The sequence below is a fragment of the Ailuropoda melanoleuca genome, chromosome 6 (genome assembly GCF_002007445.2).
Source record: "Ailuropoda melanoleuca isolate Jingjing chromosome 6, ASM200744v2, whole genome shotgun sequence".
In the NCBI taxonomy this organism is placed as follows: domain Eukaryota; kingdom Metazoa; phylum Chordata; class Mammalia; order Carnivora; family Ursidae; genus Ailuropoda; species Ailuropoda melanoleuca.
This window is the reverse complement of record NC_048223.1, coordinates 48,124,139-48,149,691: the sequence shown is the minus strand read 5'-3', so window position 1 is coordinate 48,149,691 and position 25,553 is coordinate 48,124,139. Positions and strand designations below refer to the sequence as shown.

At 37.8% G+C, this 25,553-nt stretch overlaps 1 protein-coding gene across 1 annotated transcript in view; it reads right to left on the bottom strand.

Annotated features, from left to right (window-relative positions):
* Positions 1-25,553, bottom strand: part of PCDH15 (protocadherin related 15) — a 1,685,023-nt gene that overhangs the window by 269,771 nt on the left and 1,389,699 nt on the right. Inside the window, exons 18-19 of the mRNA XM_034662367.1 lie at positions 14,369-14,448; positions 5,684-5,777 (exon numbers count right to left, since the gene is read on the bottom strand). Of these exons, the coding sequence (XP_034518258.1) occupies positions 5,684-5,777; positions 14,369-14,448 (174 nt within the window). The remainder of the gene's footprint in view (positions 1-5,683; positions 5,778-14,368; positions 14,449-25,553) is intronic.

Below are 25,553 nucleotides of genomic sequence, written 5' to 3'. Positions count from 1 at the left end.
ACCAAATGAAAATGGAAGATGAAAGCCTTCACTAAGGGAAGGGATAGAATTAAAAAGCCAGCACTGAGAGGCCAAATCAGACACACCAAGCAGAGATGGAGAGCATTCAAGCTGGGTGCCCTCCTCCAAGCGTCAAGAACTAGTAAGCACATCCAGCACCTGTACCATTTGAGGATGAGGGCAGGCAAGAGAGGAATAGTACTATTAGCAGCTTCACTAGTGAGTGCATGTTTACCTCGAAAAGAGTGGTTAAAACAGAAGAGGCTGGGGTGTTGTTTCAAGCAAGTGAAGTGTGACCTGACCCAGCCCAGGGACACATTACTGTCTAGGCAGCAGAGTGGACTCATGAAGATTAGATTAGGTATTTAAAAAAAAGGAGCTTTTAATTCTGCACGTATCTGAGTGCATTGTGAGGAGAGTATATACTTTCTAAATATCTATATTGTAACAATATGTAATATGATTTATTATATAATATAAACATAATAGAAACTAGGAGAACAACATAGATTATCTCACAACTAAAAAAAATCAAACTTCTGGAAGATTTACTTCGGAAAACACTAAAATGTCAGTATTTTATTCCCAAAAAATGAGAAATATAGATCTATGCTTTTCAGAGAATGAAGAAGTAGCTCATTCTCTTTTTAAATTACATGGTCATTTCTTTTTATAAGAGTATACACCCAAATAAAACCACCGCAGTTTTGTTTTTTCAAAAACTACCAGGTCTCATTATTCTGTTCTAAAATTTTATTAAATGAGCTATATTGAAATTCAGTTATTTTCATTCACATACAATTCTTCTCACATATATATTTTCCATTTGCTAATGTTTCCTATAGTTTGACTAAACAGTTAAATGTTCAGCTTCTGGATTGTAATTGCTTATTTATGTTGTCACGTTTAAAAGACATTCAGGGGGGCGCCTGGGTGGCTCAGTAGGTTAGGCATTGTCTTTGGCACAAGTCATGATCTCAGGGTCCTGGGATTGAGCTCCCTACTCAGCGGGGAGCCTGCTTCTCCCCCTCCCACTGTTGATCTCCCTGCTTATGCTCTCTCTCTCTGTCAAATAAGTAAATAAAATATTTAAAAATGAAATAAAATAAAAGACATTCAGGGAATAATGTCAGTTCAAGGCTTAATCATAGATGCGAAGCCTCCTGCTGATATGAAATTATAAACATCACCAGTATTCACCATGAAAGCCATAACTGAGGAAGTCAAGCTAGGAATTCTAGAAAATTTTACAGAGAGCAAAAACTGTGATAAAACCAAGTCATCTATCATATAGTTCAAGAATGAAAACAGTATTGCTGAACTCATGGAAATCTGGTCAGAAATATCCACACTATTGAACAACTTTGTATTTTGAATAGGAATGCTTCCGCGTTGGGAAATGGACAACTGATAAATTTGTTTAAAAAAAAAACAAGCAAAAAAAGAGAAAATTCTGACCTCTATTTGCATATTTCTATCTTTCACTGTGATTTCATTATGCATATATTTTGCTGAGCTATTGGTTTATGGATAACCACAATCCACAAAGGCCTACTTAGTAGTTATCTCTCAGCCCAGGGTGGATAATAAGATTTAAGAAGCCTTATGCCAGGTGTGGTCTCTGATAGAGCTCTAGTTCAGGTAGAAAAGACGGCAGACTCTTCTTGCACTCATCTTTACCTTCTGCTATTTGCAAAGGAGAGCAGATGCCCAGACTTGCATTAGTCACTGTAAACCCATTAGGTAAGGAGAATGAAGATGAAACAAATACACAATAAATGGCGGGGCAGGTAAGAGACAGCCGGAGCCCCTGTACTAGCCCCTTACTGTCCACCGCTATGTTTCTTTTTACTTGAGACAAACAAACCCTGCTTTGTTTAAGCCCCTGCTGTTTGGCTTCCTCTTATAGCCAACTTCCTAAAGGCTGCTGCTACCACTGCTGCTGGTTGAAGGAGTTCAGAGAACATCACCCCAAAATATGCCACTTTGTTGTATTGACTCTTTTGAGTGAAAGGCACTTGAGAAACAGCAAATACAGGAAAAACACCGAGTCCTTCCTTCTTTTTCATAAAAACAGGATATTAAATTCCCATGTGAAAGATGTACTCCCTGTATCAGAAGGAAGGTAACATTTTTATTATCAACAAGCACAAAAGATTGAGACGGAGAGAATTCTATACAAGCAGACCTTGTTAAAGTAATATACACCTCCCGTTAGCCTCCTCACATATTTAGCTGTCTTCCCACACCTGCCTCTCTCCCTTTCACCTACTATGAAAGCAAGTGGGCTTCACCAATCCTTTGGGTCATTTCCTTACGGGGGCTAAAATATCATGTAAAATTTACATAAATTTTTATGCTTTCTCCTCTTAGTCTGTCTTTGTCACTTTAATTTTCAGACCAAGCCAGGGACCTTAAGAGGGTCAAGGAAAACTTTTTCCTCCCTGTTGGTCAAATTATATCCATAAACATAATAGGGTTCACCCAGATTTTCCAATAACATTTTCCAATAAAATGTATTTTTAGCTCAGATTGCTCAGACTTAGTTTAGCTTAGAAGTAAATGATGTTACAAAGAAGCTTCTGAAGAGAAGTTGACTGTATATTCCTTCAAAAAATGCATTTGGGAGCTATCCTATATGCTATTATTTTAAGTAAGGTAAAACATAGCTGCTTTAAAAAAGTATATGATATACAAAAATTTTGAAGTCGATTTCAGCTAAAATGTGAAAGTATTTGAATAAAATGTGGTAGAAGCTTTCTTTTCTTTTTTTAAAGTTTTATTCATTTATTTGACAGAGAGAGAGAGCACAAGCAGGGAGAGCAGCAAGCAGAGGGAGAGGGAGAAGCAGACTCCCCACTGAGCAGGGAGACTGACGCAGGACTCGAGCCCAGGACCCCAGGATCATGACCTGAGCCGAAGGCAGACGCTTAACTGACTGAGCCACCCTGGAATCCCTGGTAGAAGCTTTCTTAAGGAATTTTCAACTGTATAGATTTGCAAGGAATTCCAAGTAAATATAAATAACTATTAAAATCTAGAAACTATGAGTTTATCTGTATTCATGATAGATGAAAAAAATCTCAATATTTATAATAATGAGCTATTTCACTTGTATAGGTTTTTTTCAGCTACTATTGACAAAGTTGATTTAGAGAAGGGAAAAAACACAGGAACATCAATAACATTCCTTCAACTTTGTCTACAAAAACATTACCAATGAGCAGTAGAACATTAGCTCTCCTCTCCCCTAATGACATTTTGGGGGTGGCGGGGGAGGTAGTTTTCCATTATGAAATTATCAAATTATATCTTCGCAATCTGTTTCACATAAATTGCTGGGAATAATTTTGATTTAAGAAGTATACGTCGACCTGGGGTCTGTGTTCATTAAATATCTTTCTTCAGACCCATTATCATTAAGGTTAAAAGGTTAATTTTACCATAACTCCACAAAGGACCTACGTTTAAATGTGTAGATAAGAAAGGCATGACTAACATAATAAAAAATTATTATTAAAAAAATAAATAAATAGAAGTAGAAGATGTGAAAAAAAAGAAAGGCACGTCACAACATGACACTGTCCGATTGTGTTATCACTCTCTCCTTCAGGAACCCACAATATGTGCCCACATAGAAGTCCAGCCCTAAAATAATGTAAGTAATGGCATTAGCCAAAGAAGCGTTTATTTGAAATCTAAATGTTCCTTTCTCTACTGATATTCTTGATATGAACTTTTGAAAATAAAACACACTTACTCAAGGGGGTCAGAATTTTAAAGCTGAATGAGACCTTTCTGATCCTAAGAATGAAAACATCAGGGCCGTGATTGGAGGTGGGACCAGAATTGCTAAGTGACCCCTAGGCAAGGAAACTGAGATACCCAAGTTAGTAACCGGAAAAAAAAAAAATGCTCTAGAAGAAATTAACCCAGAACTTATTCTCATTTTTTGATGTGGGCAAACCCATAATTAGTAGATTGAGATTATGTCAGATATCTTAACATACTTTTTTTTTACTCATCTGTTCTCTTGTCTAAGAAATTATTGTTAAGGCCAGATTTAAAGGGTCCTAGCTAATATCATTGCCATTAATATCTGACTTCTAATGTGACATCTTCCAAAGCTGTGTATTATGTTTTCTTTTTTTTTCTATCCTAATGATTTTTTTCCTATTCTAATGACTGACCTGATTGCCACTTATTTATTTTACTTCACACTAATGACACCCCTTCCTCCATACTGAATAATGCCTCCTTCTCCTCAGGACCCCACTCGTTATGTCCTAGACAAGTTGCCAGTTAATCTTCAACATGTCACATTATTTTATTTTCTTCTTGAGAGTTGCTTCACCTTCCTTACATAGCTCTAACACAGGCACAGTCTTAATCAAGGATGCTGCATATATAAAATCAATCTTGGTTTTATTTTTCTTCACACATCTAAGTACCTTCTACTGGCCCCACTGTTTACTCAGATTTTTCTGTATATTTTATTTTCTACATGTAACTGTTTTACCCAATATTTGAGCAATGGTAAATGGCTTATTCTGGGCAGATTTATCAAATTTAATTAATTATCTTTATCTTTTTTTCTAACTTTTAATTAAAGTGATAAAAGTATCCAGGTAGCAAGTTTATATGTTTTGGGTTGTTTTTTAAGATCTTATTTATTTATTTATTTGAGGGAGAGAGAGAGCATGAGTAGGGGAGAAGGAAAGGCAGAAGCAGACTCCCACCTGAGCAGGGAGCCCAACTCGGGGCTTGATCTCGGGACTTTGGGATCATGATCTGAGCCGAAGGCAGATGCTTAACAGACTGAGCCACCCAAGTGCCTCAGTTTATATGTTTTTATTATGGTAAGATTTTCTGAGCAATCCTCCTCAAATATATACCGCCAACCAATCTACCATATAGATCAAACAAGTCATTTCAAATCATGTGAAGCCATGTTGCTATTTTAACTGGGTGAGCCTTGCCTAGACTCCTAACTGAATTTGAAATTATTTCCAGAGAACAGTGCTCCATAAGCGTTTGACTGAAGAAAAAACTACTATCAGAGTAAAAACAGTCTAAGGACCTGTTACCAACAACTGAAATGTTACAATGTTAAAAAAATTAGAACAGTGGCAGTTGTAAGCATGTTAGTTTAAAGACTACAAATGATTTTAAATGACATTTATCCTCTCTTGAATTATGGGCCCATTTAAACCACTTCCAACACCAAGGATCAGTCAGGATCCTGAGTGCTGCTTACAACTTGTTGAATCAATCAACTTGGTTTCCTAAGTGCCTCAAGACATCTATCCACACTCGGCCCCCCAACCAAGTGACATTAAAAGGAACAAGTTCCAACAGAGTCAAACTGCCAGGAAACATTTCAGAGTGTTGTGCTGATAATGATCACCATGGAATGCATTTTAGGCCATTAGATTTCATTTTCCCCATCACTTGGGTAAGGATGCCAATCACAAGTCTGTATTCTGTCAAGTCAAAAAGTTCCAGCACAGAGACAGATTCAGAGTATAGGTTCAACTATTAAAAGAGTACTTCTCCGAGTATTAAGGAGCTGGTCCGGGAGAAAAGAGATTAATTCCCAGACTCATGATTGTGATCCGCTGTCTCCAGGCATCAGTCCGCAAGGCTCTGATCTTACCTCGTCGTCCCCAGGCTGAGTACTCACCCCATCGGGCCTGCCATCCGAAGCAGTGATGATCAGAATGTAACGATCGGTGCTCTCCCTGTCCAGGGCTTTCCCTAAGGTTAGAATCCCAGTACTAGTGACAGAGAAAACAAACAGACAGATAAGACACACAAAGATCTTAGTCACAGGGAGCCTTCCTCCCATTGGGAATTACTTTCCACTGGTTTTTCCCTTTCAGCAAATGTAGCTTGAACATTTAAGATGCGTGATTCTAAGATTCACGTTGAACATTGAAGAAAAGCTTTTAAAGCTGTTGAGCTTCTTAGCAACAATGAAAAATTGCCAAACTGAAGGAGATAACAGAGCTGATTCTCCAGCTTCCAAGAGAAAAATAAAATGGTGCTTAATTCATTCCGGGAAGAAAGGTATCTATCTTGTTTATGATTATTTCAAAGGTGGAAGACTCCATTAATCTTTGGCAGTTCCATAATCCTTTGAATCAAGGACTGGTTTCTTAGAACTAATTTATATTTTCATTTCCATTCATTGTCATATATGTGGCCATGCTCGAAGTGCAAATATCTGAATCCCATCTTCGACAAACACTAACAATTAATCTCTATTTTTTTTCTACTTTCCTAATTTCAAAACAATTGAGGCTCATTGTAGAAAATTAGAAAATATACAGTAGAATATTAAAACTCTCACAGATATTGGGATTGTTTTTGTAACATTTATTTTATTCTCTATAATAATCATATCTGAATACATCATATTGTTTTCCAAAGAGGAATCAGACTGTGTATTTCACATTCAATTTAAGAAACCATAATTTTATAACAATTCACTCTCTCATTTTATAATTTATGAAAACAAACTTTTGTCGGATATACTAACAATTTTATAGTTTTGTTATTCTTTTGAAATTTAGATGTTTCTTAATTTTATATATTATGTACAATGGGAAATGAACAGCCTTTGGATAAATTCTCATAATTTGAATATTTTAATACTACTTCATGCCCTTTCACTGTTTAAAATAAATGCCTCCAAGTATTTAAGACTTTATTCTGCAATGTAATTTGTTTTATAACAGTTTGGTCAGTTACAATGCTCTCTAAAACAAGTTCCACATTTATGTCTTAGATATTACCATCTGATATCCTACATGACATTTTAATAAAGTCTTAAAAAAACAACTACTGTAATGGACAGGTTATATTAATATAATAAAACATAAAACATTTATTCAAGCATAAAAACGGTCCTTTTTGATTGATAGAAGGCTTTCACATTTTAATACAAGTGCTTTTACTGTTATTGTGGAATTTAAGCCGTTCACCTCACACATGGTAGTTGGGTAAAGAGACTCAACACCAATGAATCAAAGTCAGAGTCACAGTTACTCTGTTTTATTGCATTGTTGTTGATCATATAGACTTTGAAAGGTTCTAAACGTATGGTAGAACTACGGAAAACTAACTCTACAACTTGTACACTTTTAAATGTTTTGTCAAAATAACTGAAAACTGATTCCCGAGTAGTTCATAACAATGGCTTTTGGAGTAACTTTCCACACTGCAGACGGCTCAGATAATCTCATTCTAAAATGACTTCAAGAGAAACGTAAGATGTGTATGCTTCTGAGACTTATTCACAAGCTACTTAAGAAGTACGAGACCTGAAAACCCAGCCATAATAGTACAATGAAAGACAAGAGAAAACCGAGTTATTGCTTTCCATTTTCCCCTCTCAGTTTAAGTTTCAAATCTATATTCTTCTTTGTATATTAAATTAGAAAATCTCTAGAAATATATATAGTATTCCCATTTAGAACCATATTATAAATAATCAGCTAATTTTTAACGGTCTGGTGATTATTATGGACAGAGCTCTTTGCATGAGATGATGTGTGTCTTGCCTCCCAGTGCAGTAGGCAGTTAGACAGGATATTTGGGAGACTGAGAAGGAGAGAAAGGATAGGTGGCATTTTTTGGTATTTATAGACTAGTTGATCTGTAGACGCAAAGGTGCCTTCCTGAAATTCTGGAAATAACTAGCAAAGGTGAGTCTTCCTACCAGCTAGCTGGAAACTATAGAGCAGGATACACTGGGCTGCATTTAGGAATGCAGGAAATCTCGTGAGTTCACATAACAAAAATACGTAAGAATCGTTTCTGTTAAAACATCAACAACAGCGTTACTTAAATTTTACATGATTGAAAATCTATCTCACAGGAGTGACATCAGTGGTCTCGAAGATGGCCGTCAGCCTCCCCAGTGTGACATTCTGGTCCCTGTTTCTGGAGGAGCAGAACTATCCATATTCACAAAGAATTGTTTTTGCCATTCTGGAGGCTGCCTGAAGGAAAAATGAATGCATGCTGCTTGTCTTTATTGTGCCTAACTCAGAACTCACTGGAGGCAGAAAAGCAATGGAAAACACGGTAAGGCAGGAAACGACCTGCAGTCGCCTGAGGAAAAGATTACAGCTGAGGCATATAGTAGAGCTCTGGAAGCCTGGGAGGAAAAGATGGGCCGAGAGTTTCTTGGGAAATCAGGGCTTTTAAAAGCACCCATGTACACTTGGGAATGGAACAGAACTGAGAGTCCAGAGATAAACCCATACATCTGTGGCCAACTGATTTTCAACAAGGATGCCAAGATCATTCAATAGGGAAAGGACTATCTCCTCTACAAATGGTGCTGGGGTGAATGGAGATGTCCACATGAAAGAATGAAGCTGGACTATTTTATTACACCATATACAGAAATTGGCTCAAAATGGATCAAGAATGTAAGTAGAAGCACTAAAACCATGAAACTCTTAGACAAAAACTTGAGGATAAATCTTCATGATCTTAGATTCAACAATGGATGCTTAAATGTGACAGTAAGAGCATGAGCAGCAAAAGAAAAAAATAGGCATACTGGGCTTCACCAAAATTAAGAATTTTTGCCATCATAAATAAAGTGGGGGGGAAACCCTAGAAAATGAGAAAAAATACTTGCAAAACATATATCTGATAAGAGTCTGGTTCCTTAAATGTATAGGGGACTCTTAAAACTCAACAACAGAAATACAAATGACCCAATTAAAAATTAGTCAAAGGACTTGAACATATATTTCTACAAAGAAGATACAACCATGACGAACAAGTACTTTCATGAAAAGATACTCAACATCATTAGTCATCAGGGAAATAAAAATCAAAACTATAATGAAATACCACTTCACACCCACTAGGATGGATAAAATTAACAAAACAAAACAAATGGGAAAAGAACATGTTGACAAAGATATAAAGGAATTGGAACCCTTGTACAGTGCCAGTGGGAATATAAAATGGTCCAGGCACCGTGGGAAACAGCTTGGCATTTCCTGAGAAAGTAAACATAAAATTATAATATGATCCAGCAATTCCAATTCTGGGAATATACTCAAAAAGAATTGAAATCAGATTCTTAAATACATGCACATATGTGTCCATAGTAGCAGTATTCACAATAGCCCATGCATAGAAAAACAGCCCAAATGTCCATCCAGGTATGAACGAATAAACAAACTGTATATACATAAAGTGAGTTATGATGCACGTACAAAAAGGAATGAAGTACTGATATATATTTCAACATGGTTGAACTTCAAAACATTAGGCTAAGTGAAAAAAGCCAGACACAAAAGGTTGCATGTTATATTCTTCCATGTATCTGAAATATCCAGAATAGATCAATCCACAGAGACAGAACAGAAATTAGTGGTTGCCAGTAGTGGGGGGGAGGGGCAGATAGGAAGCAGCTTAGCGGGTCTGGTTTCCCTCTGGAGGGATAAAGATATTCCGGAACTAGATAAAAGGGGTCCTTTTATAGCACTGCGAGTCTGCTAAATGGCACCGAATTGTTTACTTTGAAATGGTTAATTATATGGGAATTTCACTTCAATTACATTAATTAGATTACACAGCATTCCCTCACCAAACTCGAAAGCTGTATTTCTGAAATGTATTGTGTTGGACAAAATCAAGCTTTTTTGGACAATGAGTTGCTTTGCCTAACTGTAAAAGTGGTGTTCAAAAGTTGTTTAAGCCATGTAAATAAAACGTAGAGGAGGGTATCTACTTCCACACAAACCAATCTGCTAACATTTAAAACCTGCTTCTCCCAGTAGTCATTTTCCCCAACTGCACTGTTGATTAGGAAATATTCCAGCAGCCACATCACAGGCTGACAGAAATGATCTCACAGGTTTCATGCTTTGTATTCTAGGCTTCCTTTAAACGCTGTTGATATATTCTACTGGCTACGATTTAATATCATTTACACTTTCAAGTGTCTGAATCTTTGAGAGATTTATCGTGTTGCCCATGGGCACCATGTTTCAAGCCTCATAATGATATTTAGAGAGGCTACAGTGTACTTGAAAATGTGTGAATGCTTCAAGTTAGATGTGGTGTTCTATGTTAAATAGTGATTAGCAGTTAGCAAATGGAGACCAACAGAGGGAGGTGGGTACTGGCAGAGGTTCTGAAAAGGGGACAGTGACAGGAGCTGAGGGGGTCAAGGGCGTGAGAAAGTAGTTCCATTTGAATACGGATTTGGAAAGCAGGGGTGAAGGAAGAGAAAATGCATATCATTGTCTTACATGTTACGTAATCTTCAATGTAATCGTGAGGTGCACAACGATGTGACAAAGATAATAAGCTTTAAATTTAGGGTCAAAATGAATTAGGTCATGTAGAAAAAAAATAAAAGTGCCAGTGAAGATAAAAAGAAAATTTTTCAAATAAAACTTTAACAAGGGGCAGATCTAACTCTTTGAGGTTCTTCTGTTCAGCATTTGAACCTTTCACTGTTACATCACATCCCCTGTATACAATTCCATTCAAAGGAATTCTGCACAGTCCTGCAATAAATAACATCAATATTTGGCCATCACCCTAGAAAGGAAGTGTTGTTTACATCTTGTTTAAATGTTTACTGATCTGTGAATATTTGACGAATAAATATTTGCTGTATCATATGCAACAATCAACAAAGACATTATGAAAAGTTGTTCAAATAATGCAGTACATTACAGAACCACACAGATCTGGTCATTCAACAGGTGCTATGGAATGATTTTCATGAGAAATGCCTATGATTTTTAGGAACAAGACTTTTCTTTAAAGAGTGAATTTCTTTTGTGACTATATGACTAATCTGATACATTATTATAACAACCCAACATTTTGTAAATCCAAACTAGTATTGAAATGATTCTTTATTACTACGGATTTTTTTAAGGATTTATGAAAACTTTTGGCCTAGTTTTATTTCAATAGAACAAGGTAGACTAATGGTTTTGTAATGACGATTATTGCTAAAATTAGTTTCGTAGCGCAAAATAATATAGTATTTAAAGTAAGCAGTGAACATGTACTTTTTTTTTGGNCTTTTGGCCTAGTTTTATTTCAATAGAACAAGGTAGACTAATGGTTTTGTAATGACGATTATTGCTAAAATTAGTTTCGTAGCGCAAAATAATATAGTATTTAAAGTAAGCAGTGAACATGTACTTTTTTTTTGGTTGTTCTAAGAAGGAAAATGTAGCCAGAAACATTACTTGTATATGTTATAGTGTCTGAGAAGGTAGACCATTCTTTCTTCTCTATTGTTCTCTCAACAAGTACCTGAAGTATTCAAATCCTTAAAACTTAGAAGCTGTGGTGCAAATTTGCACAGGCAGCCCAGAAGATTCAGAGATGGAAGGGATTAAAATTTCAATTTTGCCCATTTCAAATGTGTGGAAATATATTGGTAATGGTCTAGGATAGCCTGCAGCTGTAATGACAGCAACAGCAATGAGGTGGCTGAAGGACGATGGCCATAGGATAGAAAGCAATGGACCCAGCATGCTGGACCCTGAATCAAGAATGGTCATCAAAAGAGATCATGCGACTGTCAAGAGGACGTGCCTCCTCTAGTGTCCTGGAAGCATTTTGCACTTAAGGAGTTGATGTAGGAGCTGCGGTATTAGGACCTGTGATCAGTGTAGGTAAGGAGGATGCCGTGTCGACATCTTTCACACCTGCAAGAACGTCTGTGACCTGCATGGGGGTCTCTCTGGTTTCAAAAGCAGAAATGGGAGAAATAGTAGAGACACACTTGCTAGGGTAGGCAGCACAAGAGGAGAATTTCTTCGGTAAAATCGGCAGCTCATCAGCTTTCACAGACCACAGTTGAAAATCTTTCAGCCTCAGGGGAAAAGCAGATAAGCACTGGAGTGGAAATCCTTCACAGAGAGTAAAGTCAGGGGAAAAGTTCACTATTGTCTTTTTAAAAACAGCTTTATTAATGCGTAACTCCGAAATGATCAAACTCACCCATTTAGAGGGTACAATTCAATGGAGGTGGGTATATTTGCAGAGTTGTCCAACCGTCACCACACTCAATTCTGGAACATGTCCGTCACTATTAGCATCACCCATTGGCAATCTCTCCCTGTTCTCGCCCACCTCCCAGCCCAGGCAATCACTAATCTACTTTTTTTTTTATCCCTATGGATTTGCCTATTCTGGACATTTCATACAAATGGGATCATACCATGTGCGGTCCTTTGTGACTGACTTTCCATTCAGCATAATGTTTCTAAGGTATAGCCATGCTGTGTCAGGTGTCGACACTATGTTCTTTATTGACAAAGAAATTGTATGGATACACATTCTGTTCCCCATTCATCTGTAGAAGGACATTCAAGTTGTATCCATATCTTGCTACTGTAAACAATTCTGCTGTGTACATTCTTGCACAACCTTTTAATGTGGATCCATGTTTTAATTTCTTGAGTAGATATGGGTAGAATTACTGGGTTATATGGTGACTCTACATTTCACATTTAGAAGAAACGACAAATTTTCTCCAAATACACTCTGACTTTACTTCCCCTTCAGAAATTTATAAGGACTCTGAAATCTCACCCATACTTCTTATTTCCTTCCTTTTTTCATTATAGACATTCTACATAGGTAAGAAGCAGTATCTGGTGATTTTCATCTGCATTTCCCTAATGTCTAGTGATTACACGTGAATCTCCACATGCTATTGGCCACTCATATAGCTTCTTTGCAGCAATGTCTAGTCAAACTCCTGTTCACTTTTACTTGGATTATTTCTCTGTTTATTTTTGGGTTGTAATGGTTCTCACCTACATTGTTTAAAAATATTTTCTCTCAGGCTGGGGGTGATCTTCACTTTCTTGATATTGTCTTTTGAAGCATATATTTTCCTAATTTTGATGAAGTCCAACTTATCTGTCTTATTAAGCAGTTCTGCTTTTTATGTCATGTCTAGGAGAACATTGCCTAATTCTGATCATGAAGATTTACTTCTGTATTTTCTTTAAAGAGTTATACACTTTTATCTCCAACACTAGGTCTATGATCCACTTTGAGTTAATTTTTGCTAATGGTGTGAAATAAAGATCCAGCTTCATTCTTTTGCATGTAGCCCCAAATTTCATTTATTGTAAAGTTTATTCTTTCTTGGTTGAATTGTCTTGGCCTTTCTTTGGGGAAATCGATTGACCGTAAAAGTTATAAATCTGGTTATTTCTGGACTCTTAACTTTATTCTAGTGATCTATACATGTACTTTTATACCAGTACCATGCAGTCATGATTCCTGTTAAAGTGTCCCTTTAAAAAGTTTTATTTCTTTCAGGGAGATTGCAAATTATAGGTAATTGAGATTGGTATGTATCTATGGGGGGAAATTCTAAGTAGTTGTCTTTCCATTTTTTAAATGGAAGTTTATTCATCTGTGAAATCAAAGCCTGAGAAATACTGTTTCCAGGCAAACTAACTCATGGTTGGAACATCCTAGTCAGAGTGAAATTACTGGTGTTCCTTCCAAGACAAGTGACCACACATGGTTCCCTTGATTTGGTGTCATGCACCCATGTTACTGAGACAAAAGCAGTGTCTGGCTCATTTGTGAAAATTCTTACTTTGTAATCACAGGCCCCATTCAGCTTTCCGTTCTTTTAGGAAGTAGGACCACTCGTGGCCACACAGAAAGAATCAGAGAGGTAGCAAGCATGACTCTCCAAGGATGAGCCCCACGTGACAGCAACAGGGCAACTTTGCTCTAAGAGAAGCCAGTGATCTCTCTGTAAGCCTCATGCCTCCTTCTGGGCCTCCTGGCTTTCTCCTGGTGGTGACTAACAAGATCTCTGCTGCACTCCGAGGGGAATAGAGGGACACCGATAAAGACCCCAGAAGGTTTAGCAGGGTCATGCCAATTTTTTGTGTGAGCTTTTTCAGATTACACCTACATTCCTCAAAAACTGAAGGATAGACTTTGGTGGTATTTTAAATGTGTTTGAATTATGCTTTGTCTTACAAAATTCTCTTTGAATGAACAATTTAGTGCCATATTACTCTTGATAGAAATGCCCTTGTTATTATGAGTAACTGACAACTTTAAAGGGATCTAATTAATCCCAGCCTACAAATAAAATGTTTCCATCTCAGTGGATTTTTACCTAGTAAAATAAATAATCTCCTGGGTAAGATTTCTGAATTCAGAATTATCCCCTGCCCCCAGATCTCATTAGCATTCATAGAAAAAAAAGTAAAATAAAACTACAAACAGCTGAAAACCTCTGATTAGAAGTCTGTCCCCCTGCCACCAGTACACTGCTAATGTTTTCTACAAAAATAAATTTTTGAAATCATTTTTAACTTACGTTTCTGAAAGATTAAAAACTCGCTGAGGATCTCCATTCTCAATGGCGTATGTTATTGAGTCTCCCTCTCGATCAGTTGCCTTCAGAAAGAAAACATGCTTGAATTATCGAGTAATTGATATAGTTCTTGGTTCATACAGTGGAATATAGGAGCTTGAAACTAACAGCATGGAATATCCACGAGATGCTTAAGGGAAAACAAATGAGCCAATGGCAAGAGGTAAAATTCAGAATTTCTGAATATCTGACCCCAGCATTTCTGTCATTCCCTCTCAATTGAAAGTAATAACAATGGATAAGAATAACATCTTCCTAATGTGTACATAATCTTACCTGGTGCAGAACTAGATTAATGGCTCTCTTAAGGCTTATGTATTTAATTTTACATGAGTGTATCTCTACAGTTTAAACAAATGTGTTACACTCTGTGTAAATGTTTACAGTACAGAGAAACTATGTCCTCCACTGGTTTCTTTTTCTGCCGAGCATATATCAAATCAGGAAACTTTATGGTTCCTGAGTCTAAAGCCAGAAACCTAAATCCAAAACTCACTCCACTTACTAGATGTGTGATTATTTCTCAATGTCTTCATTTGTAAATGAGAACTTTAACAATACAAAAGTCAATCAATATTGGGAGGTTTGATTGACATGATTTCTGTCCAGGCGCACAGACTAACATCTGGTGCACTGAAAGTTTCCCATAAATATTACCCTTTTTCTTCTTTTCCCTCCTTCACCCAAGTCAGAGAAGACAAAACCTAGAGCTTCTGCTTTGAGTAGATCTCCCTCACCCTGCCTTTTCCTCTGAATTTCAGCCATATCCCATGTCCTCCTTGAACACCCAGTTGGATGAAGGATAAGCATCCCCAATTTAAAACCCCCAAATCCTGCGTTGTGTCCCTCCTCCACCCTCAAGAAAACCACAGCGCGCTCCTCTCCGTCTTGATTACCTCAGTCACAGTGAAAGCTGCACCTCCTACTTTCTCAGGCCTTGTCTTTTGACCTCAACTCTCATTGCTACTCTGTAGGGCAGCCCATCATCACGTCCCGCTGGGTCCACCCTTCAACGGTCTGCTGTGGCTGTATCTGAACTCCTTGCCTACCAGCTTCTTCATGGATCACCGTGATAGCCGTCTTACCCTCGGCCCCGCTGTCTCCCTAGCACCCTTCCTGCAGTCAAAAGTTAATTATGCCAAGTGACCACCTTTTTCAGGCCTGAATTGTATTTCTTTGGAGGAATGCTTTTGCATTATGACCAGTACACACTCACTAAAATATGATGGAGTAAAATAAAGTAGTAAAATATGATGAAATAATCAACTACCTAGGGTAATATCTAGAAGCATTCCATTTATAGCTCCATCTCGAATTTTAAATTGCCTTGAATTAATTATAAAAAGATCTTAGAGAGTAAGAAACAAACTATTTTCTTAGACAGGCTCAGTGGAATTGATACTACATGCTTGATATTTTCCTCCTATTTTTTGTTCTTTGCCAGGCAAGTGTTAGCCAAAAAGAGAAAACNTCCACCCTCAAGAAAACCACAGCGCGCTCCTTTCCGTCTTGATTATCTCAGTCACAGTGAAAGCTGCACCTCCTACTTTCTCAGGCCTTGTCTTTTGACCTCAACTCTCATTGCTACTCTGTAGGGCAGCCCATCATCACGTCCCGCTGGGTCCACCCTTCAACGGTCTGCTGTGGCTGTATCTGAACTCCTTGCCTACCAGCTTCTTCATGGATCACCGTGATAGCCGTCTTACCCTCGGCCCCGCTGTCTCCCTAGCACCCTTCCTGCAGTCAAAAGTTAATTATGCCAAGTGACCACCTTTTTCAGGCCTGAATTGTATTTCTTTGGAGGAATGCTTTTGCATTATGACCAGTACACACTCACTAAAATATGATGGAGTAAAATAAAGTAGTAAAATATGATGAAATAATCAACTACCTAGGGTAATATCTAGAAGCATTCCATTTATAGCTCCATCTCNCCTCCCCCCCTTTCCTTCTTCCCTTCCCTTCCTTTTCTCTTTTCTTTTCTTCTTTTTCTTTCTTTCTTTCTTTCTTTCTTTCTTTCTTTCTTTCTTTCTTTCTCTCTCTCTCTCTCTCCTTTAATGTTCTGTTAGTCACCATAAAGTACTTCATTAGTTTTTGACATAGTGTTCCATGTACTATCTTTATGTTAATGCCTTGCTAGAGGGAAAAACAACTTGACAATGGCAAAGCCTCAGTNTCAGGTACCTCCTAGGTCCTCTTTAGCATATGAAAGTTCTTTTGAACACCTCCTTTTCCCTTACATCCCCCAACTCCCAAGTATATAATCAGCCACCCCTCACTACCCCAGAGCAGCTGCTCTTTCTGCCAAAGGGTCCTGTCCCTGTGCTTCCATAAACCACCATTTTGCACCAAAGATGTCTTAGGAATTCTTTCTTGGTCGTGAGCTCCAGACCCCACCCCACTGAACCTCACCTATATTCCAAAACCACATCAAGAACACCCTGCTAGACATCTCAATCCCAAGATCCTTGGCTCCATAGAATGTGACTTATGGAGGACATGTAGACACCTGGCCTTGCTCTGCCCCATTCCTGAACACCTGAAGCACATGTACACCACACCACAATCCTCAATAAAAACCTCAGACCCTGGGGGCACCTGGGTGGCTCAGTCGTTAACCCTCTGCCTTAGGCTCAGGGGATCAAGACCCACATCAGGCTCCTCCGCTGGGAGCCTGCCTCTTCCTCTTCCTCTCCCACTCCCCCTGTGTGTTCCCTCTCTCACTGGCTGTCTCTCTCTCTGTCAAATAAATAAATAAAATCTTAAAAAAAAACACAACCCCCCCCCCAAAAAAAAACCTGAGACCCTGAATAAAGATGTGACTCTCTCTCCTTTCCTTTCTGTGTTTCCCAGACACCGTCTATACCTGCAGTCAATCTTTGTGTCTTCAGTAAACTCTGCTCTCACCTGCTCCTGACTCTCATTTGATTTCCATTCTGTGTGCAGCCAGGGACCCTGTTGGCTTTTCCTGTGGGACCCTCTCTGGGTCCTCAGACCTAGACTGCCTTTGTAACTAAGAAACTGCCTGTTACCATTGAAAAGTTCACACTAAATGTTTACTTTTGTTTTTCTCTTTCAATCAATCATTTTTACCTGTCATATTATTATATATTTTATCAATTTCTTTTTGTCTTTTCATTGGTGTGTGGTTGCTGTTGTTTTCTGAAAGACAGTTTATTGTCTTGAATTTTCATTAAAGCCACAAGAAGTAGATACTGAAGCAAGACAGCTTTGTGTAAATAATGTTAAGTCCAGATTAAAGTTCATCTTTCTTCTAATGTATTGAGTCTATTCTAATACTTAACATTATTGCTGTGGGATGAGAGCACTGTGAATGTAGTGTCATTTTATTTATTTAAGTCATTATGTTGTTATGTTACTAAAATAATAAGAGAGTGAAATTCTTGAAGGATTTTCAATTTTTTCATCAACATTAATTACCTTCAATCCCTGAAGTACTTGAAATATTTCTTCCAGTTTTATTTGACCATTTAAATACCTCTGGCTTTTAAGAAATGTGAGAGCCAGTAATTTGCCTACTTCATTTTCATGTAAGGTTGTGTCCATATTGGAAAACTTGAAGACCCAGGATTTGGAAGGAAATCCTTTATTTGATTATTTTGTTTCTTTCATTCTTTTATGGTTGTTTTGGGATCTGTGGCCAAAGGGATAGTAATTAGGGAGGATTCATCATTTCTCAGTCAACTATGCAAGGGGTGGATGGTGCTATCTGGATCAGGTCTGTGAAATCTATCCATTACATGTGTTAGCACTTGTGTAAGTACTATAGATGTCTACTTATCAATCTTTGGGGAGACAAATTATTTCACGTTTATTTATTTATTTTAGAGAGAGAGAGAGTGTGAGTGGGGAAGTGTGGAGGGAGAGGGAGAGAGAGAATCTCAAGCAGACTTCCCACTGAGCACCACAGAGTCCGACTCGGGGCTCGATTCCACAAACCTGAGATCATGACTGAGCTAAAATTAAGAGTCGGATATTCAACTGACTGAGCCACCCAGGCAGCCCTAGGACAGAAATTATTTAAAGGAAGAAATAACACATGAGAGGAATAACTGGAAAACTCAGAAAAAGCAACGATTCTTGGAGTATTAAGATTTGATCATGTGCATATTTCTGACTTAAAGTACATTTCTAAAAAGATTTTTTAAATAGTTTTTTTTCTAGGGGCACCTGAGTGGCTCCATCGGCTCCTTCAGCTCAGGTCATGATCTCAGAGTCCTGGGATCAAGCCCCACGTCGGGTTCCCTCTTTGGTGGGTGGTGGGGGGAGTCTGCTTCTCCCTCTCCCTCTGCCCCTCTCCCCTGCTTGTGTGTTGTCTTTCTCTCTCTCATATAAATAAACACAATCTTTAAAAAAATTAAAAAAATATTTTTTCTATATATGAGGGTAGCAGAAATGATGAGCAGAAATGCAAATATGATATTGAACAGTGAATCCTCAAGTTAGAATTTATTGACTACTCTCTGTCAGGAACTATACTTGCATGCCTTGACTCATTTAAAGCTCATAGTAACCATATAGTAAAGGGGAAATGCAAAGGACTTCAGTTCTAGGAGTCTTTCTGTCACCATTCTAATTAGAGTTCCCTATAACTTACTTAATTGGAAAATGCATCTTTTTTTTTTAATCTGGAGATAATAGCAACTTTCATCTTAAAAAGGGAGAGGGTAGTGTCAATGTTTTCCATAACAGAAAAGAAAGGAATCTCTCATACTTTGTGCAAATATATTTTCTATGCCTTTATTTCTGATCAGTTGAGTCCAATCCAAGCCCTCTGTGCAAGGTCTGAGAGAGTATGGGAACCGTGGTCTTCCGGGGTGGGGGAGGGTTGCTGGGTGTGGGCTCCAGGGCCAGTCCCCTGGGATACAGCTCTGGCTGTGCCTTCGCCTCTCAGCAAGATGTCTAGCTACAAAATGAAGCTAACCACAATAACACATAGAATATTCACTCATGAATTCAACAAATAGTCATGAGTCATCTGACCTATGTTAATGAGCACTGGGGCTCCCACACAGACAAAAGTCTGTGAGCAACACAGAGAAGAATTCTGCCTTTGCGCACCTTACCCTGTAGTAGGGGGAGTCAGAGACAAAACAAAATAATTCATGAAAATATACAGTTTCCAGATCTCTGTAAGCACTGCTAAAATATAAGGAAATTTAGGAAGGACACACAGGGAGGTGGAGGGAGAGTTGTAGTCATACATAGGTCATCGGGAAAGCTATCAGGAAAATGTGAACATTTGCGAACATTTGTGAGGGGCCAGAGAGCAAGTCATGTGGGGAAGGGCAATCCGGCAGAGGGCACAGGGAAGGAAAAGGCCATGAGATGGAAACATGCTGAGTGAATGTGAGGAATAGCGACAAATGGAAACCAGCTCCTGTTTCCTTTGGCCTCAGGTAAACAACCTGAGGTTAAATACCTCAGGTTAAATAACTGAATGATGCTCTTTGGACAGCTAGCAAGGAATGGCATTATTCAGTCCTTGGTCTGCTGATAGATGTTTAACAACACAATGAACTAAAATAAAGCTAATTGTTCTTTAATATTTGCTTGTAGGACATAGAGTAACTTTAAAGATCAAGGCTGCTCCTGTTTCTGGTCTGCTCAACCAGGTAACTCACCCATATGATTCAGTTCTCCCATTTGTCAGAAGCACCAAGGGGGACACAGAAGTATTTATCTCAATAAGCATGGTGCTAGACACTGGAAAAAAGGAATTTTGAAAAGAAAACAAACCTTCTCTAAACTAATATTCCGTTCATGTTAAAGACGAATACAGCCATCAAATACCATCTGGCCGAGTGCACTTTATTCACACAGAATGATTCTGGGCATTTCACAGGACGTTAAGACAAAGCACCTGCCCTGAGGGGTTCTAAAATAGATAAAAATCAACAGATTCAGGTGATCTTTTCTTTTCTCACTTAGGCAAACAAGTTCTGATTTATGTTATTAAACTATGAGAGCCAGAACGGAGGTTTTCAGTTCAGGAGAGCAGTGTTTCCAAAAATGTGTAAGCGTGCACTCCCGGTGTGAAACTGCTGGCCCTTTGACAAAATATGTTAATGTTTACGAATCTATTTCGATGAATAATGCAGACTTTTTTTATGTCAAGGAGTGTTGTTTTGTCATGTATGATCCTGACATAAAAATTTCCTTTTGGAAACAACTTCATTTATGTAAAAAACTCAGTTTATTCGATTTTCTAAAAAATATAAATAGTTTGATAAATAACATGCAATGTAACATATCTGAAATTTGGAAATACAGCCAAGATAGAATGCCCGTGATACATGTGCATACCTGAGACCTTCGATCCTGTCCGGCTATTAACAATATTTCTCATTGTTCTCATTCTCTCTTGGAACCACTTCGATCACATTTCCAAACCTCCCAAGACTACTATACTGCTCTTTTCAACATCCCAAGTAAATCCCATATTAGTAAAATGATTGATGAGTCCACAGTCTTTGTTTCTGTTTGTTTCTTTGTTTTGCTTGTTTGTTTTTAACGTGACCTCTCAGTAGCATTAGGCATAACTGATCTCTCCCTTCTCCTTGACACACTTTTTTCCCCTAAGTCAACTTCAGGACATTTCTTTGTCTGGTCCCCATTTCTGGTCCCTCTCATCTCCTTGGCACCTTAAAATCAGCCTTTGGACGTCTTCTACTTTCACTCCCTTAAGAACTTCATCCAACCTCAAAGATCTAAGTAGTACTTAAATGCTCAAGACCCCAAATATGTATTTCCAAACTTCTTCCCCAGACACACCCAGCTGCCTACTCAGTAGCTTTAATTAGATGTCAAAAGACATTTCAAATTTGACATATCTAAAATTGACTTATTCCTCCTCTGACATTCTTTTCATTCTGGCTAATGGAAATTCAACCCTGCCAGTTACCTGGACTGTAACTTAGTAGCCATTCTTCACTTGTCTTCTCTCCCAAATCCAATCACCAACAAATCCTCTATTGTCTACCCACAAAATAGAACAAGGTGGAAACCACGTCTCTTTGTGTCCAGAAATATCCCTCCAGGCCTAGTATGGACTACTAAAATAGCACCTGAACTAATTTGCACAATTTCTCACATTTCACTGCAGACCATTCTCAATAGGGAATCCGGATGATCCTTTAAAATTTTAAGTTTATTCGTGTCATTGCTCTATTCAAATTTTTCCATTAATACCCAATTCCATACCTCTCCAGTTCCTGGTTGACTTCATTTCTACAGGTATCCTCCTCTCTTATTTTATTCCTGTCGCACTAGTATCTTCACTCTTCCTCAAACACACCAGGCAGGTGTGAACTTCAGGGCCTTTCTACGTGCACTTGAAGCACTCTGCCCCAGATACCCACATGCTCATCTTCTCACCTTCTTCAATTCTTTGCTGATGTCACCTTAGCAAAATCATTACTGATCAAATTGTCATCCCCCATATACTCCTTTCCATTTTTCTTCATGTACATGTTCACATAGCATTTATTACCTCCTAAAATCCTATATAACTCACATGTATTTTGCTAATTTTTCTTTTTCTTACTAGAATGTAAGCTCCATGAAGGCAGATCACATGTCTGCTTTGTTACTATTGTGCTTTAATATTTACAGTTTGGGCTTGCCTTTGCATTTCCTGTGGCTGAGAGCGTAAGTTTAGTGTAATGAAGGAAGTATAGTGATCCAGTTTTGTTTTGTACTTCAATCAACTATATTTACAGTAAAATATATATATATATATATATATATATATTTTATCTTCATCTTACATACTCCACGTTTGTCTCAGTTTCTTCCAGACCTGAGTCAGAAAAAGAGATTGTGACAGAGAACACTAGCCCTTGTTACTACTGCCTATTGGTGGCCACTAATAATTTCCAAAGGTAATCTAATTATTGTGGAAGGATATTGGCTCTGGTCAGTTCTCAACAAACAACATTGGTAATAAACCAAATAGATACAATTCAGAAACAACATTTTTAATGCTAAGAGAGCTAAACAAAATGACTCTTGTTGAGTTTTAAATAAATTGAAGAGTGTGTGTGTGTGTGTGTGTGTGTGTTTCCAGGCCTACGGAGATCTGAAGACCTACAAAGCCCCTACTTAAATTCTTGCACATTAGTTCAAGGGTTTCTCAAGCCCTCCCTCACAGTTTGTGTACTAGTTCCCAGACTTCATTCAGTACATTAAAGCCAGATTTTCAAAATAGTGGAGTTAATAGAGCTAGGCCAACTGAATGCAGTAAGTATACAGCTAACGATCTGCCAGTACTGAGGGAAAAAGAAAAATCTACTTTAAACAAGAGCATGGCGATCAGTAAGCATAGGAATCCATTAAGCCTCACATACCACAATACCATTTGTTGATAAAAATATAGAATCTAATTTAGAAACTAAGAGTCACATTATCCTGTGTTCAGTAAGCCAAAAAATGTACTGGGAAACCATTAAAAAGAATATATTTGATGTTAGGAATCAGGAATGATGTAAGTTATGTATTACAGTCCCTACCTTTGAGAAAATTCCAGTCATTTGTGATATTAGTACTGAAAAAGAGTTAAATAAGGTTCCGTGTACTTTGGTTAAGCCTATACTTACAAAAAAATAGCCCAGAGCTAGTAATCATAAGATCGAGGACCTAGTCCTAATTCTCTCACTTCAAACTACCTGAACTGGGCTCTGTCACTGACCCTGTATTCTCCATCATTAAATGGATACATAGCAGTTGAAATGTATAGTCTATATAGTTGACATAGAATCAGATGAGGCAATAGATGTTTAGAAAACTCTAGAGTTCTAAGCAAATTAAAAGTATTGTCCAAGGAACTGATTTAATTTTGTAGCTAAAAATCTTGAGCTGTAAGGGCGCCTGGGTGGCATGGCGGTTGGGCGTCTGCCTTCAGCTCAGGGCGTGATCCCAGAGTTATGGGATTGAGCCCCACATCAGGCTCCTCTGTTATGAGCCTGCTTCTTCCTCTCCCACTCCCCCTGCTTGTGTTCCCTCTCTCGCTGGCTGTCTCTATCTCTGTCAAATAAATAAATAAAATCTTAAAAAAAAATACAACCTTAAAAAAAAATCTTGAGCTTTAAAGCAAAAAAAAAGGGGGGATGAAATATGTCACTTATTAGCTATGCAAATCACTAAACCTGTTTATGTCTCAGTGACTCCATGTATGATCTTGAAATAGAATGGCATCTAATTCAGGGTTGTGGTGATGATTAAGCAGTGGTAAAATAGTTTATATCTCAGATGCAGCTTCGTGCATAGTGTTCACTTAAATACTATTGATGTTAATATCAAGAAGGAAATTGCATCCAACAGTTTTTTAAAAAATATGTAAAGTGGTATTTTTTAATTTAAATCTCTCTCTCTCTCTCTCCCTCTTTTTAGAGAGGGAAGTAGGGGCAGAGAGACAGAGAGAGAATCTCAAGCAGACTCCCTCTCAGGACCCTGAGGTCATGACCTTTGCTGATACCAAGAGTCAGACACTCAACTAACTGAGCCACCCAGTTGTCCCTGTACAGTGTTTTTAAAGTCAGTCATCAATGTGATCAATAGAACTCACTCCATGGAAGACTTGAGCAAGTAGCATACATGATATATTGCCAATATCAGGAAGACATAAAATTTAAAATTTAAACATAAAACATCACATTTCCCCCAGTCACCTATGTATCAGAATGTTTAATCAGAATGCATCAGGAAGTACGGTCTTATCTAGTTAAATAAATTAATCCTGGAAGGGGAGGGATGGGCTTGGTGTGGGTGGGGTATAAAGAAATGATGGGGGAAAAATTCTATCAACACTTGGAGCTAAAAAAGGACAAATTCAGTGGGATCCATACTTCATAACAATTAATACCCAACATGAATTATTCTAAGTCAATAAACAGACCCAACATGTCAAGACTATTCTCTTAATACATTTTTTGCAGTTGATACTTGCACTTAAAAATGAGCAAGCGTAGAGCACACAGAGAGGATACTTCGAAGAGGAATGGTTGAGTGAAGAGCTCTGTGGACCCTCTTCCATGAAAGCAACCATGACTACTAAAAAATAGTTAAAAAAAATAAAGCCTCTGAAAGTTGTTCTAAGAGTGTACATTAATGAGAGAGACATTTATTTTTAAAAAATCTACAAAATCTCAGTAAGGACAGCAGGAGTCTGTGGCATTGGAACAATAAGGTGTTTCCCCTCTAATTCCCAGCCAGCACAGCATGAAAGAAGGTCTACTTGTAGCAGGTGTAAGCAGAATCATCAGCACCAGTGTAAGACTATGGCATCTGACCATGAGCGACAGGCCAACAGCATTCCTTATCCCCTGCCTGTCAATCCGTGTTGCAGAAACCCACTATCTGCCATCTGCTAATCCTTTCTCTGTCCATAATGGAATAAAATTAGAAACCAACAACATCAAGTCTCAAAATGCACAACTATACAGAAATGAAACATGGCACTCAGAGGTAAAGAAGTAGGAAATTAGAAAAAGCTTCAAAATGAATGAAAATTATTAAAAAAATCTGCACTAGAACTATGCAGTAATATAAGGCAGTTCTTGGAGAAAAATGTATAGCTGCAAGTATCTATATATACAAAAGGTTAAGTTCTCAAGTCAATAACTTTTCACCTAAGACAATGGAAAAAGATGAGTAAAATAAACCTAAAGCAAGGAGAGGGACAGAAAATACAAATTAAAGTGGGAATTAATGAAATAAAAATAGAAAAACAGTAGAGAAAAATCAATGAAACCAAAAGTTAATATTTTGAAAAGATCAACAAAATTGACAAACTTCTGGTCAGATTGATAAAGAAAAAAAAGAGAGAGAGAGAGAGAGAAGGTTCAAATTACTAAAATTAGGAACAAAAGAGGAGCTATCACTACTGGCCCCACAGCAATAAAGCAGATTTTAGGGAAATATGATGAAAAACTGTATCCCACCATATTAAATAACCTAGATGAAGTAAACAGATCCCTAGCAGTACACAAATTATCAAAACTGATTCAAGATAATAAAAAAAATCTGGATAGATGTATCAAGAGTAAAAAAGATTAAATTAGTAATCTCAAAAGCAAAACAATAAAAAACAGCATTAAAGAAAAGAAAA